This window comes from Grampus griseus (genome assembly GCF_964374135.1).
Source record: "Grampus griseus genome assembly, chromosome: 12".
Taxonomy (NCBI): Eukaryota; Metazoa; Chordata; class Mammalia; order Artiodactyla; family Delphinidae; genus Grampus; species Grampus griseus.
This window is the reverse complement of record NC_139006.1, coordinates 24,857,870-24,872,790: the sequence shown is the minus strand read 5'-3', so window position 1 is coordinate 24,872,790 and position 14,921 is coordinate 24,857,870. Positions and strand designations below refer to the sequence as shown.

Sequence of the window (14,921 nt, the reverse complement as noted above, 5' to 3'; positions counted from 1 at the left end):
GTGATTCAGTTATACATATACATGTACCTATTCTTTTTCAAATTGTTTTCCCATTTAGGTTATTACAGAATATTGAGCAGGGTTCCCTGTGCTATACAGTAGGTCCTTGCTGGTTATCTATTTTAAATATAGCAGTGTTTACATGTCAATCCCAAACTCCCAGTCTCCCTCTCCCTCCCACCCTTCCCCCCGTAACGTAGGTTTGTTTTCTAAGTCTGTGAGTCTGTTTGTGTTTTGTTAACGTAGGTTTGTTTTCTAAGTCTGTGAGTCTGTTTCTGTTTTGTAGTAAGTTCATTTGTATCATTTTTTAAGATTCCACATATAAGCGACACCATATATTTGTCTTTCTCTGACTTACTTCACTAAGTATGATAACCTCCAGGTCCATCCATGTTACTGCAAACAGCATTATTTCACTCTTTTTAATGGCTGAGTAACATGCAATTGTACATACGTACCACATCTTCTTTACCCACTCATTTGTTGATGGACACCTAGGTTGCCTCCATGTCTCAGCAACTGTAAACAGCGCTGCAATGAACACTGGGGTGCATGTATCCTTTCGAACCATGCTTTTTTCCGGATATGTTATTATTTTTGGCCGCACCTCGCAGAACACAGGATCTTAGTTCCCCCACCAGGGACCAGGGATCAAACCCATGCCCCCTGCAGTGGAAGTGAGGAGTCTTAACCACTGGACCACCAGGGAATTCCCCCGGATATATTATTCTTTATGATGCTATTATAAATGGAAATGTTGTCTTAATTTAATTTTCAGAGTTTCATTGGTGGTATAGAGAAATTCAACTGATTTTTATATTGACCTTGTATCCTGTAACTCCGCTGGTTTGTTTAGCAGCTCCAAAGGTTTTTATGTGAATTCTTGAAGGTTTTCTAGATACCAATCATGTCACCTGCAAACAGACAGTTTTACTTCTTCCTTTTCAATGCCTTTTTTTCTTTCTCTTGCCCAGCTGCCCTAGCGAGAACTTCCAATAAAATGTCAATAGAAATGGTGAGAGTGGGCATCCTTTCCTGTTCCTGATCTTGCGGGGCAAGCACCTAGTCTTTTACCATTAAGTACGATGGTAGCTGTGGGTTTTCACAGATATCCTTTATCAGGTTGAGAAAGTTCCCTTCTATTCCTAGTTTGTTGAGTGTTTTTTTTTTTTTTATCATGAATGGGTTTTGAATTTTGTCAAATACTTTTTCTGCATCCACTGAGATGATTTTGTGGTTTTTCCCCTTTATTCCACAACATGGTGTATTACTTTAATTTTCATATGTTGAACCAACTTTGCATTCCTGGGATAAATCCAACTTGGTCATGGTGCACAATTCCTTTTATTTGCTGCTGGATTCTGTTTGCCCGTATATTTTATTGAGGATTTTTGCATAAGAAATATTGGTCTGTAGTTTTCTTGTGATGTCTTTTTCTGGCTTTGTTATCAGGGTAATACTGGACTCACAGAATGAATTAGGAAATGTTCTCTATTCTATTTTTGGAAGAGTTTGAGAAAGACTGCTGTTAATTCTTCTTTTAAACGTTTGGTAGAATTTACCAGTGAAGCCATCAGGCCCTGGGCTTTTCTTTGTTGAAAGTTTTTTGATCACTAATTCTGTTTCTTTAGTTGCTATACGTCTACTCAGATTTTCTTTCTTTCTTTTTTTAAAATATATATATATATTTTGATGTGGACCATTTTTAAAGTCTTTATTGAATTTTTTGGTTACAATATTGCTTCTGTTTTATGTTTTGTTTTTTTGGTGGCGAGGCATATGGGATCTTAGCTCCCTGATCAGGGATCAAAACCGTACCCCCTGCGCTGGAAGGTGAAGTCTTTAACCACTGGACCACCAGGGAAGTCCCAGATTTTCTTTCTTCTTGAGTTAATTTTTTAAAATTAATTAATTAATATTTTTGGCTGTATTGGGTCTTCGTTGCTGCGCACGTGCTTTCTCTAGTTGCGGCAAGTGGGGGCTACCTTCGTTGTGGTGCGCCGGTTTCTCATTTCAGTGGCTTCTCTCGTTGCGGAGCACGGGCTCTAGGCACGCGGGCTTCAGTAGTTGCGGCGCGTGGGCTCAGTAGTTGTGGTGCATGGGCTCAGTAGTTGTGGCGCACGGGCTTAGTTGCTCCACGGCACATGGGATCTTCCGGACCAGGGCTCGAACCCGTGTCCCCTGCATTGGCACGCGGATTCTTAACTACTGTGCCACCAGGCAGGTCCTTGAGTTAATTTTTATAGTTTGTGTATTTTGAGGTATTTGTCAAATTCATCTACGTTAAACAATTTGTTGGTATACTGTTCACAGTATTCCCTTTTAATCCCTTTCATTTCTCTAAGGTCATTAGTAATGTCCTCTCCTTTATTCCTGATTCTAGTAATTTTAGTCTCCTCTTTTTTTTTTCCTTTGTCAATCTAGGTAAAGATCTGTAGATTTGCTGATCTTTTCAAAGAACAAACTTCTGGTGTCACTGATGTTCTCTACTGATTCTTCTATCTCCTTTATTTCTGCTCTCACCTTTATTACTTCCTTCCTCTGACTGCTTTAGGCTTAGTCTGCTCTTCTTTTTCTACTTTCTTCAGGTTGACGGTTAGATCATTGATTTGAGATTTTTCTTCTTCTTCTTCTTCTTTTTTTTTAATCTTTTGGCCACACCGCACAGCATGTGGGATCTTAGTACCCCGACCAGGGATCAAACCCACACCCCCTGCATTGGAAGAGCGGGGTCTTAACCACTGGACCGCGAGGGAAGTCCTGAGATTCTTCTTTATAAAGATAGGTGTTCACAGCTATAAATTTCCCTGAGAGCTGCTTTTCAGCACCTCCCATAGTTTTGTTATGTTGTGAATTTTCCTTCAGTTATTAATTTCTAATTTCACTCCATTGTGATCAGAAAAGATACTTTGTGCAATTTCAATCTTTTAAAATTGATGAAGATTTGTTTTATTACTCAACATACAGCCTATCCTGAATGTTCTACGTGCACCTGAGAAGAATACATACTTTGCTGTTGTTGGATAGAGTGTTCAACAGATGTCTCACAGGTCTAATTAGTATATAGTTCATGTATATAGTATATGGTTCAAATCTTCTATGTCCTTGCTAGGTTTTTCTATCTAGCTATATCCCTATCATTTACTTTTTTTTTTTTTTTTTTTGGCCTAAGCAACTATTTTATAAGTGTACAGTTCAGTGGCATTAAGTACATTCACATGGTTGTATAACCATCACCAGAATCCATTTCCAGAACTTTCTTCATCTTGCAAACTGTAACTCTGTACCCTTTAAACAATAAATCCCCATTACCCCCTGCCCCCAGCCCCTGGCAACCACCATTCTACTTTCAGTCTTGATGAATGTGACTATTCTACGGAGTTCATATAAGTGGAATCCTAAAATATTTGTACTTCTGTGTATGGCCCATTTCATTTAGCATAATGTCATGGAAGCAACCTAAATGTCCATCAACAGATGAATGGATAACGATGCGGTACATATATATGATAGAATACTACTCAGCCATAAAAAAGAATGAAATAATGCTATTTGCAGCAACATGGACATAGAGATTATCATATTAAGTGAAGTACGTCAGAGACAAGTATCATATGATATCACTTATGTGTGGAATCTAAAAAAATGATACAAATGAACTTATTTACAAAACAGAAACAGACTCACAGACAGAAAAACAAACTTACTGTTACCAGAGGGGATACTGTCTGTGTGTGTGTGTTGGGGGGGGATAAATTAGGAGTTTGGGATTAGCAGTTACTAACTACTATATATAAAATAGATAAACAACAAGGTCCTGCTACATAGCAAGGGGAACCATATTCAATGTCTCGTAGTGACCTATAATAGAAAAGAATCTGAAAAAGAATAGAAATATATTTATGTATAAATGAATCACTTTGTTATATACCTGAAACTAACACATCATAAATTAACTACACTTCAGTTTTTAAAAAAAGGTTAATAAAAAAAAGAGAGAGAGACTGACAGGGCAAGAAAGGAGAGGCTATAAAACAGTCCAGATGTGAAATGACAGGGCACAAAGACAGCCCAGTGGGAAGGGGAAAAAGCTAAGAGAAAACTTTAAACATATCAATGATAAGTAAAATCTTAATTTAAAGTAAAATAAATATATTTTCACTCTTAGTCCAGATGAGGCCTTAACAAAAGCAATTAACTGGGACTTAAATGATAAAGTGCTACAACAGCTGAACAAGAGTACTGTAAAGGTTAGCTACTCTGGAAAGGTAGGAAACTTATTTCATCCAAGGGATACTCTGCCATGTTCAGGGTAGACTTGGAACCCAGTGCAGGACTCGTCACTGCTCAGGTGAGTTGCGCCGTCAACACCTGGCGTGGCAGCTGCTCCCCTGGGACAAAAGAACCACGGGGCTACCTGATAGCCTTCGGTTTTCTTCTGACACCACTTCAGCAAGGCGTTCCTCTTGGATCCTCCATATTCTCTCGCCAATGCCGAGAGAGGGTCCTTCCTTTCTTCCCTGATAAGTGAAAATAAGGAACCCAAGTTGAAATATTTCTTATTTGAGCACCCTTCTAAACCAGAAATTCAACACAACAGAACATTTGAACAGAACAAACGCACACTCAGAGGCATCCAATGGCAAGATGTACCTTCACCCGTTGGATTTTTCCTGTCAGTTTTTATGGGTCCCACAGACCCACCACCATCAGGGGGCTCTGCCATCTCTAGGGGGCTCTACTCATTACCCACACGGAAACTGGCAAAGATTCAGCACCACTGCATCTTGGGTTCCTCATTTTCACTTAAGGAAGAAAGGAAGGACCCTCTCTTGGCACAGCACCACTGTGCCAGGCCATGTGCATGTGCTGGGCAGGGTGCAGTGAGCAACACAGAGACCCTGCCTCTCAAGGAACTTCAGAGTTTACTACAGGACAGACCAACTACAGAAGCTTGGGGGGGGGGGGAAAATCAATGGCTATACCTTACTCATTTCTTAAAATTATATGGAGGGTACTTTAGGGCACTGTCAACTGCCTTGGAGGCAGAATAAATATCCTGCCCCAGACCAGACACTGAATCAAAAAAGATTTTGTGATCACCCTGGCGATGGAGCAGGGGAGGCATACAACCCACTCCTCCAGTACCCAATCCTTCCTTCCAGAAACTATTCTAGAAGCAGAACAGAATACCAAGGAGCACTCTGTAAAACAACCTGTTCCTTGACAAGCAGCACACTCTTAAAAGCCTGGTCTAATTTTTAGTGATGACTGCACAAGTGGAGATTCTAGCCCTACGACCCATACACTTAACAGTCCAGTAACTGTCCTAGAGGTTATGATGTTACAGGTGGCTTACTATTATTCTGTCCATATTCATCCTACAAAGTATGGTAGGAAATCAAAGAGCACACATGTAGAACTGAAGCTTTTCCAAGTGAGAGGTGCACTGAAATAGCACCAATTTTTATTTAGAACCAAAAGTAAAATATGAAAATATTTCAACTTGCAGTTAGACTGCTGTCTTGAAGAAATATACTTTTATGTTCGTGTACCTGCCCACCGATTGCTGCCCTGATTTAAAGCGTTCAAAGAAGTTTGTTACAACACCACTGATCACAGGAAATGAGAATGAAGATAAAGGTGAGATATGTGAATGAAAACAAAAGGGCAAGCCAAAAGAAAAATAAAAACCTCTATTATGCTCAAAATAAAACTACTACAATCACTTGTGAAAGGTTTCCTCTAGTTCACACAGGCCATTTTGTTATAGAAACAGCTTAAAAAGCATCAAAGACGAGTAAAGTCTATGGGCACAATGAGAAGCTGCAGCAAAGAGCCTCCTAGAGCAGAGGGTGCTCTCCTGTAACATCTTCACTGTAAGATAAGGAAGCTAAGGCCAGGAGACACCTTGTGGAGGCTCACAACTTCTAAGTGGGGCACCAGGAAGAGTGGGGGCCCTGCCCACCGGCGCGGACAGTGCTCCCCCGGGCTTGGCCAGGGCAGCATGAGCTGCACTCTCCACTGCACCCGACCTGCCTGACCCGCACTGAGTACGGGACCACTCTTCTAAGAGGTCGGTCCCTGAGAGGCTGGGTTTTATAAGTGAGCATATAATTTGAGTTTGAGACACCAAATATCCCACTTTTACTCAAACTTGTAAGTCAGTGTATGGTAAAGTTCTGAAACCCACTTCCATCCCTCCTTCAGTTCGTGTTCAGCCTTCCTGCACACTCACTGGAGTCACTGACCCTGCCAGTAACGCTCACCTTCCTCCCGGTCCACCACCCTCAAGGCCTCGCTCGAGTTCCCCTCTTCCAGCCTCCCCAACACTCCATCCACACCCCGTTTTCACTAAACTTACCTTTGTACTCAGCTGTTCTCTACTTGAAAAAACCAAAACCAAAAAACCCCACAAAAAACAAAAACACCAGCTGCTTGGGGAAAATAATTATCTCTTTTACTTTGCTTTACTTTTTCACTTTCATATCATCTTTCCCAATTCTAGGCATAGAAGGCTAGATCAGAAAACACTAAATAACACATAAAGAATGAAAATACATCAGTGCTCGAATGCCGTTACTTTATAACCTGATCATTTAATTTCAAAAGGCCAGGAACAGCAGGCATGAAATGCACCAATACTAACTACTGTCCTCTACCTTATCCGGCTTCGAGTGGTGGGGGTCACGGAGGCTGTGGGGGAGGAGGACAGGGACAGCTGTGGCGACGTGGCACCAATGGCCATGAGCGAGGCAGGAGACGCGCCCTCAGGTGCAGAGACATCTCGCTTCATCTCTTCACTGCTTCGTCTGGACACTGAGTGTAAGAAACAGCCATTATGCAATTTATAGCAAAAACATTTTAAGCTGAGTTCTTGAGACATCTTCAGGAGGTCCCCAAAAGAGCAGAAATTATCATACAGGAGGAAAAACTAACATTCTCTTTAACTTACTGATAACTTGAAAGGATTTTTTTTTTTGCCATTTTAAAAAACTGTAGGGGGCTTCTCTGGTGGTGCAATGGTTGAGAATCTGCCTGCCAATGCAGAGGACACGCGTTCGAGCCCTGGTCTGGGAAGATCCCACATGCCGCGGAGCAACTAGGCCTGTGAGCCACTACTGAGCCTACGCATCTGGAGCCTGTGCTCCGCAACAAGAGAGGCCGCGATAGTGAGAGGCCCATGCACCGCAATGAAGAGTGGGCCCCGCTTGCCACAACTAGAGAAAGCCCTCGCACAGAAATCAAGACCCAACACAGCCAAAAATAAAAATAAATTAAAACAAACAAAACAAAAAAAACTGTGAAAAAGGTACAGTTGTTGAAATATGCACAGATGCCCATATTCCCTGAAGGCAAGGAGTGTGTCTCATCCACCCTTAACACTCAAAGCACCCACCTGGCCCACAGTGAGTCCCCCGCAAACCTGCGTTCAACTACAAACCTGACCAAAGCCAAAGGCTAACTAAAGCAACATTCACTCTCAACCAAAATCAACACAACCCTTCTGAACGTGGCCAAAAACACTGCTGAAGAGACAGAAAGGAAAGATGCTTTGTTACAGGGCCACACTTAATTCTGGGTCAAGATTTTTTTTTTTTTTGGCTGCCTTGGGTCTTCATTGCTGCGCGTGGGCTCTCTCTAGTTGTGGTGAGCGGGGACTACTCTTTGTTGTGGTGCATGGGCTTCTCATTGCAACGGCTTCTCTTGTTGCAGAGCAAGGGCTCTAGGCATGCGGGCTTCAGTAGTTGAGGCGCATGGGCTTAGTTGCTCCACGGCATGTGGGATCTTCCCGGAACAGGGATCGAACCCATGTCCCCTGCATTAGCAGGCAGATTCTTAACCATTGCACCACCAGGGAAGTCCCAAGCCACGTTTTAAAAAACATGAATCAACAAAACAGAAAAGCAAAAGGTGTCGTGTCAAGTCAACTACCGAGAGATAAGAACAATCAGGAAAGTCCTATTTTGAAAGCGTAAGGCACTACGCCTTGTTGGAATTACGAAAGTCCTGAGAACTGGGAGGTGGAAGCAGCCATTGCAGCCCTTGAAAACGGAGCCACAACAGAAGCGGCTTTCTGGCCACGATGACGTGAGATGCGAGACTAGGCTCCTGACCTCAGAGTCTCTCACCTCAGATGATGCTGGAAGCGAGGGAGCCATTACTGCATCATCCCGGGCTGGCTGTAATGCAATCATGCCAAACACCAGTAATTTCCCCCGGATGACTGGAACTGCACTCTTTCATTGGCTAAACTTCTCCTGATGATTTTAGGATGGCCACAGCAGACTATAACTCGGCAAAAGCTAAGAGGTGTGTTTAAAGATCGAGAGGAGACATGCTTTCTCCTATTACAAGATCTTATCAGAATGATCCACTTGCATATTTGACATAATTTTATAATTATTCTGCCTTTTCCTTTCAATGTCAGATCTCTGCATGCCTTAAATCGGCAGTTTCTTTTAAGTGGTATGCTAGGAAATTGGATGAGAACACCTTTGATAATTTTATATCAAACAGAGGAAACAGACTGAGAAGAATCAGAAGAACTCTGTTACAGGAAAAGGCTCTGGAGCTGGGCTTTGGGGGTGGTGATTTTGGCTGGACTTCCCACTGATTTAAAGACCCAGCTAAGATGTACAAAAACTGTACTAACTTAAATCCACATACAAGTGGGACATTAACCATAGGAGGCAGGGTTATAGGAATCTCTCCTTTCCTGGTCCAATTTCTAGTTGAGCTATTAAGGGTTAAAAAAAGGCCACAAGGGGAAAATAATATGAACACTGATAAACTGAAGAGTTAGCTCTAGGAGACCGAAAAAGAAAGCCCATCAAATTCATCATTGTAAAATGGCTATAACACTGGAAAAATCTGGCTTCTGGAGAATTTTTGGTGTGCTCTGAAATAACCCTTCAAAAACAGTCATGACACATCTTGTGATAAATATTTTAACCTTTCACAGCTACCCAACTTTGTATGAAACTATATTTTCAGTATATCTTCTAACCCACTCTAGGCACTTAATGAATACTTGTTAAGTGAATGGAACTATCTAGCTTTTATTTTTTATTTTTGAAATCAGGGCCACGAAATGTGATTTCTATGAAATGTGTAAGATACAATAGGGGAAATTCAGAGTGAAAAACAATCAACTAAAGAGGCAAGTAAGGTTAAATAAACCTAAAGAGAAAGTACTCGGTACCATCACTAAAACTTCTGGAAGAATCTTTTTAAAAGAAATTTCAGATAAAAAGTATTACCTGAGATGGTCTTGGCACTTTCCATGGCAGGTACTCTCGGCAGAGAAGCAGGTCGGCTGGTTGAAGATGTTCTTAGTAGATGCTCTGCACAGGGTGGAAAGTGTCACAGTAAAGAGACCTGACCCTGAATTTCAAGAGGCAAAGGCAGCAGGAAGGTGAGTTTTGCTCCCTTTGCCCCTGAGGCTCGTCTGTCCCTCCTTCCCATCCAGGGCACCTCAACGGCTCCCCACAGAGTCCCCTATACAAAACAACTCCCATAGACAAGGACCAAGGGAAAACATCTCATTCAACTTTTATTTCTAGGGATGAGACATGCAACACAGATGAACACTTCTAAACCACCGACTGCTACTTACCTCTGATGCAATTCAACCAAAATTCCAAGATCCCCCACTGCATCTAGGTCTAAAAGTACAAACTAAATCAAAGCCTTGCCCTGTGTGCCTACAGTTAGTGGAGGAGCCATACGTGTCTACAACCAGAGACAAGTCAGGATGGAAACTGGAATAAGAGAATGATAAAGCACTATCAAGCCACAAAGAGGGATTTCCCTGGTGGCACAGTGGTTAAGACTCTGCGCTTCCAATGCAAGGGGCCCAGGTTCGATCCTTGGCCCGGGAACTAGATCCCACTTGCATGCCGCAACTAAGAGTTCACAACTAAGGAGCCGGCAAGCTGCAACTAAGACCCGATTCAACCAACCAAATAAATAAATAAATAAAAAGATCTATCAAGCCACAGAGGTAGAAGCCATTTGCTTCGACTTCAGGCATCAGGAAGCCTTCAGCAGCATAATGACATGAATTAGTCTGTCAGACGGCTGGCTTCACTAATGGAGAACAGGGCTCGGGAACAGTATTCAGCCAGATGACATTCAGAGCAGAGGTAGAAGGACATTCAAGTTAGAGGACAATAAATCCCAGCATGGCTGAACCACAGGGCAGGGGGGGAACAGAGAGGGCAGCAGGGGGATAGCTCTAAAGCGGGGATGTGGCTAACTGACAAGAGCCTCACTGCCTGGCATGTGGACTTCAGTCTGAGGGCAGCGAGGACCCTCAGGAGGGACACAACCAGATCCTGCTTCCCCGTCAAGGGCACAGCTCCACCTGTTCTCGCTGAACACAGGCTGGGTTGGAGTCTCTGAAATTCCCCGAGCCCTGGCACACTGGTTCCCTTGCCCCCTCAGCCTGGCCAAATTCACCAGCCTTTGGGCCCAGTCTGACACCCCTTCCTCAGCACCTGCTCCCCACAATGGGTGCCCCAGACACAGGCTGGCCCGCCTCTGACCTCGGTGACAAGCCCAGCGAGGCTGTCACCAGGCCAGGACAACAAGCAAGGAAGGCTGGATGTGTCCCGCCTGGTCCGGTGTGTCAGGGACATGTGATGGGGCTGGGCTAAGTGAAGACAGTTAGTCCTGTCTGAGAACAAACACACTGGACGGGGAAAGGCGGGATCAATCAGACACCAGTCAAACAGCCCCATCAGCGCTTCGTTTTAAGAATTAACAATTTAAAAACTACTCCCTCTCAGAATATCATGATATCAAAAGTAATGGCCTATCACAGTATCTTTCAAGGAGAGCACATCTTTCATGCCAAATGTGTTTTCTAAGCGTGTGAGGACTATGTGGTTGTGATCTCACAGCACTCTGGAGGGAGGATCCAGAAGACAGGACTCACACAGCCCACAGCCACTACGCCTTTCTCATCCTGAACCAACAAAGCCTCGGTGCAAAGCCCACCAGCAAGCATCGGTCAAAATTCTGAACTCTGTGGTGCTTGCACTTGTCTTCACAGGAAGAGCACATTATGTACAAAGACTGACAGACAAAGCAAAGTTCGTGGAACATGGCAAGAGTAGGAAATAGGAGTCAACATTTTAAATTTAGTCCAAATGTCCACTTCACAGTTACGAGACTGGTCATGCCCCTGAAGCCTTCATCTCCCAAAGAACACAGCACATGAGGAAAGTGAGGACAGATTATAGAGACACACGGGTCAGAACAAGGAGGGTGCCAGCCGAGAGCAAGCGGGAGGCACCCCATCTCCATCTCTGCCACTGGGCACATGGAAGGTGCGCGACTGAGGCACGGTGCACAGACCTGCCGCCCACCCAGTGCAGCCTGCTCTCACTACATGTCTAAGGATCCAAATCCGTCTCAACTCAGTAGACAGTCCCTGGCACAGGCCAACGCTGCCCTTCTGAGAAGGTACAAAAAGGCACTGTTCGGAGGCACCTTCCAATGGGCACAGCGCTGCCTGCCGCTCCGGGTGGTGTTCTCACTGCTGCTTGCGACACCAGCCACGGAACGAGCACAGGCCCCTCTGCTGCTGCAGCAGCGGCTAGATTACAGCTTCACGTCAAACTGCCGGAGAATCCCTCTTTGGGAAATAAGATTAGTGTGTCACAATCAGATGTGGCAGGCAGAAGAGAGCTGACGTTACAGTAATCAGGTCTACTCTATTGCCATATGGAGCTATTCTTGTCTTTAATCCATTCATTAAACAAAAACCACTTGGGTGTCCATGACTTGCCAGGCACTGGGCATGATGCAAAGGTCAGAGAAAGGAGGAAAGAAGGCAGCAACTTGCCCTCCTGGAACTCAGAGTCTACAGCGGAAGCCAGACATTTAAAAAATCTCTGCGCGTGAGGGATGCAGGAAAGAAGCAGTACAAGGGGCTCTGGGAACACAGCAGGGGACGTGACCTGCTCTTGAGAGGAGGTCCGGAAAGGCCTCCTCGGGAAACGACATCTCAGTTAAGACTAGAAGGATAATTAATAGCTTTTATACAGGCAAAGGAGAGCGTGTTCCCAGCACAGTGTTCAGCAGACACCAAAGGAAATCTAGGACAGCAGTGCTGTGAGGGCTGGCGAGGCTGGAAGGCCAAAGCAGGCCAGGCTGAAGAGTGTGGCCTTCACCCACTGGCAACATGGAGCCAGTGATGGTGTCTCGGGTGGACATCCTTCCAGCTGCAGGGGGTGGGAGGGCAACAGTGCATGCAGGGTGATGAGTTATACCCAGAGCAGAGAGCAGAGAGCCTGGACCCAGGTGGTACCAGGGGAGATGGGAGAAGTACACAGATTCAAGGGCTCTTCAATGAGGCAGAATCAACAGACTTGCTGACCACCTAGAAATGGTGGAGATAGAAAGGAGGTTCCACATACAGAGATAAGAGAGAAGAAGAGGACTCTGGGAGGGAAAGAGATGAGGACACATGCAATTTGAGGACCCGATAAGATATCCAGGGAAAGATGTGGAGTGCAGGTTTGATCCCTGGTTGGGGAGCTAAAATTCCACATGTCTCGGGGCCAAAAAACCAAAGCATAAAACGGAAGCAATATTGTAACAAATAAAGACTTTAAAAATGGTCCACATCAAAAAATCTTTTATAAATAAATAAATAAATAAAAATAAAAATAGGAGCCTAAGGATTTCCCTGGCGGTCCAGTGGTTAGGACTCTGAGCTTCCACCACAAGGTGCATGGGTTTGACCCCTGGTCGGGGAACTAAGATCCTGCAAGCTGCGTGGTGTGGCCAATAAAAAATTAAAAAAAAAAAAAAGACTCTTAAAAAAAATAAAAATAGGAGCCTAAATACCCAACTTCTGCTCATTGAGGAGTAGTTCCAAACACACTAATGTTCCTGCTGAAAATAACTGTTACATCTTGAAAACATACAAACATCAACTACTTAAAAGCACTGAAGAGAAACTAAAAGCAGGCAGAAAATGAAAGAAATCTGCATTTGGAAGGAACTGGCACTGGGTGAGTTTCCTAGTTTTATGACTATAGGTGTGAGTGTAGGCCCCACCTGAGGCCATACAGGGCAGCTGAAATTTGGTAGAAAACCCAGGGTCTTATCATTGCCTCAAAGAAGCAGAGGAGATACCTCAGGACAACCAAAGCTGCTGGAAAGCAAGGGGGTTGGGGAAATACCAGAAAGGAAAGAATCACAAATTTTGTATATAAACTCTGCTCGTATCCCACTGACCTCTGAAATCCACAAGCACTCAGATTCCAAGGAGTTGAATTAAGGAAAAATAGCTGAACAGTTATTTCAACTGAAGGAAAGAGGTTAGAGTTTGAGGTGAACCAAGTTAACTGCTTGCTAACAAAAACCAATTTTCTGCAGAGGAACAAGACAGAATTCAGAATCTCTACAATGTGTGATTCACACTGCCCAGAATACAATCCAAAATTACTAGACATACAAAGAAAAAGAAAAAGTGACTCATACTCAAAAAAGAAATGGAAACCCACCCAAAGATGACTTATATGTTGGAATTAGCAGAAAAGCATTTAAAGCAGCTACTGCAAATATGTTCAACATTATAAAGGAAAATATGTTCTCAACAAATGAATAGGAAATCTCAGCTGAAACTGCTGAGACAGTATGAGACATGCCCTTCCTGAGACGCAATGCAAAAGACAGCCTAAAGCTGAAATTAGGGCAGACACAGAAAAATCCTCTGGAGCACCCGCCCCACTCTAAACACAAAGTATCACCAGAGCAACTGGAAGCCTGCTGTGCACTGAGGACATCACAGCAACAACAAAACTCAAACCCAGCCCAGCTCCTGAGCAGATTAACTCAAACTCCAACATTAAACACCTAGAAGGAAAGAGGTGCCCATGTCAAGGCATAAAACTGCTGTCCTACACAAGATTCCCAGCTTTCAACAATTATAAAATATACAAAAAGCAAGAAAAAACAATACATCCAGCTCACTGCATCAAGACAGCAAGTAATCAATAGACCAGACTTGGACATGGCCGCAACTATCTGACAGGTCACTTAAAATAACTATGATTAATTATGTTAAAGCCTTGGTGGAAATAGCAGACAACATGCAACAGTTACAATTTCCTATTTGATTTTCACTTATAGTTTCCACCTCTCTGCTGAAATTAGACAAATAAAACTGTGAGAACCACATCTCTGGTTCTCAACTGGGGCAGTTTTGCCAACATACCAAGGTCTTGAGGCATTTTTGGTTGTCACAACTAGGGGAGTGGGGTGCTACTAGGACCTTACCAGCTAGTGGGTAGAGGCCAGGGATGCTGCCAAACATCCTACAATGCAGCAAACAGAGAATGAATTTTATGCATATACTTAAAAAAAAAAATCAACCGGAATTGTGGGTGGGGGGGAATGAAATGCAAACTGTGATAAAACTAATCTAACTGTATTACAAAAGCATGACCTAACCACAATGAGAGAGAGGTGAAAAAAGGAGCTGACCTAAGTAACTGTGAGAAGAATGTTGTTTCGAGTGGAGACTCTCAGGCTAAACACAAAAAGAACTGTACAGGGCTTCCCTGGTGGCGCGGTGGTTGAGAGTCTGCCTGCCGATGCAGGGGACACGGGTTCGTGCCCCGGTCCGGGAAGATCCCACATGCCGCGGAGCAGCTGGGCCCGTGAGCCATGGCCGCTGAGCCTGCGCGTCCGGAGCCTGCGCTCCGCAATGGGAGAGGCCACAACAGTGAGAGGCCTGCGTACCGCAAAAAAAAAAAAAAAAAAAAAAGGAACTGTACACAAACACTGCACTCTGGTACATTTGCTTCTCACAGGGTACGGTTTAGCAATTTTGAAACTACTGTACATGTATAAACTCATGATTTTTGATAGAGAAATAATCATCACGTGTGTACGTATGG

The 14,921-nt window shown here is 43.8% G+C and overlaps 1 protein-coding gene across 2 annotated transcripts in view; it reads right to left on the bottom strand.

The window, feature by feature from the left end:
- Positions 1-14,921, bottom strand: part of SPECC1L (sperm antigen with calponin homology and coiled-coil domains 1 like) — a 122,420-nt gene that overhangs the window by 33,007 nt on the left and 74,492 nt on the right. For both annotated transcript variants that reach the window (XM_082667862.1, XM_082667863.1), the window contains exons 11-13: positions 9,264-9,347; positions 6,663-6,819; positions 4,418-4,520 (exon numbers count right to left, since the gene is read on the bottom strand). In XM_082667862.1, coding sequence (XP_082523988.1) covers positions 4,418-4,520; positions 6,663-6,819; positions 9,264-9,347 — 344 coding nt within the window. The remainder of the gene's footprint in view (positions 1-4,417; positions 4,521-6,662; positions 6,820-9,263; positions 9,348-14,921) is intronic.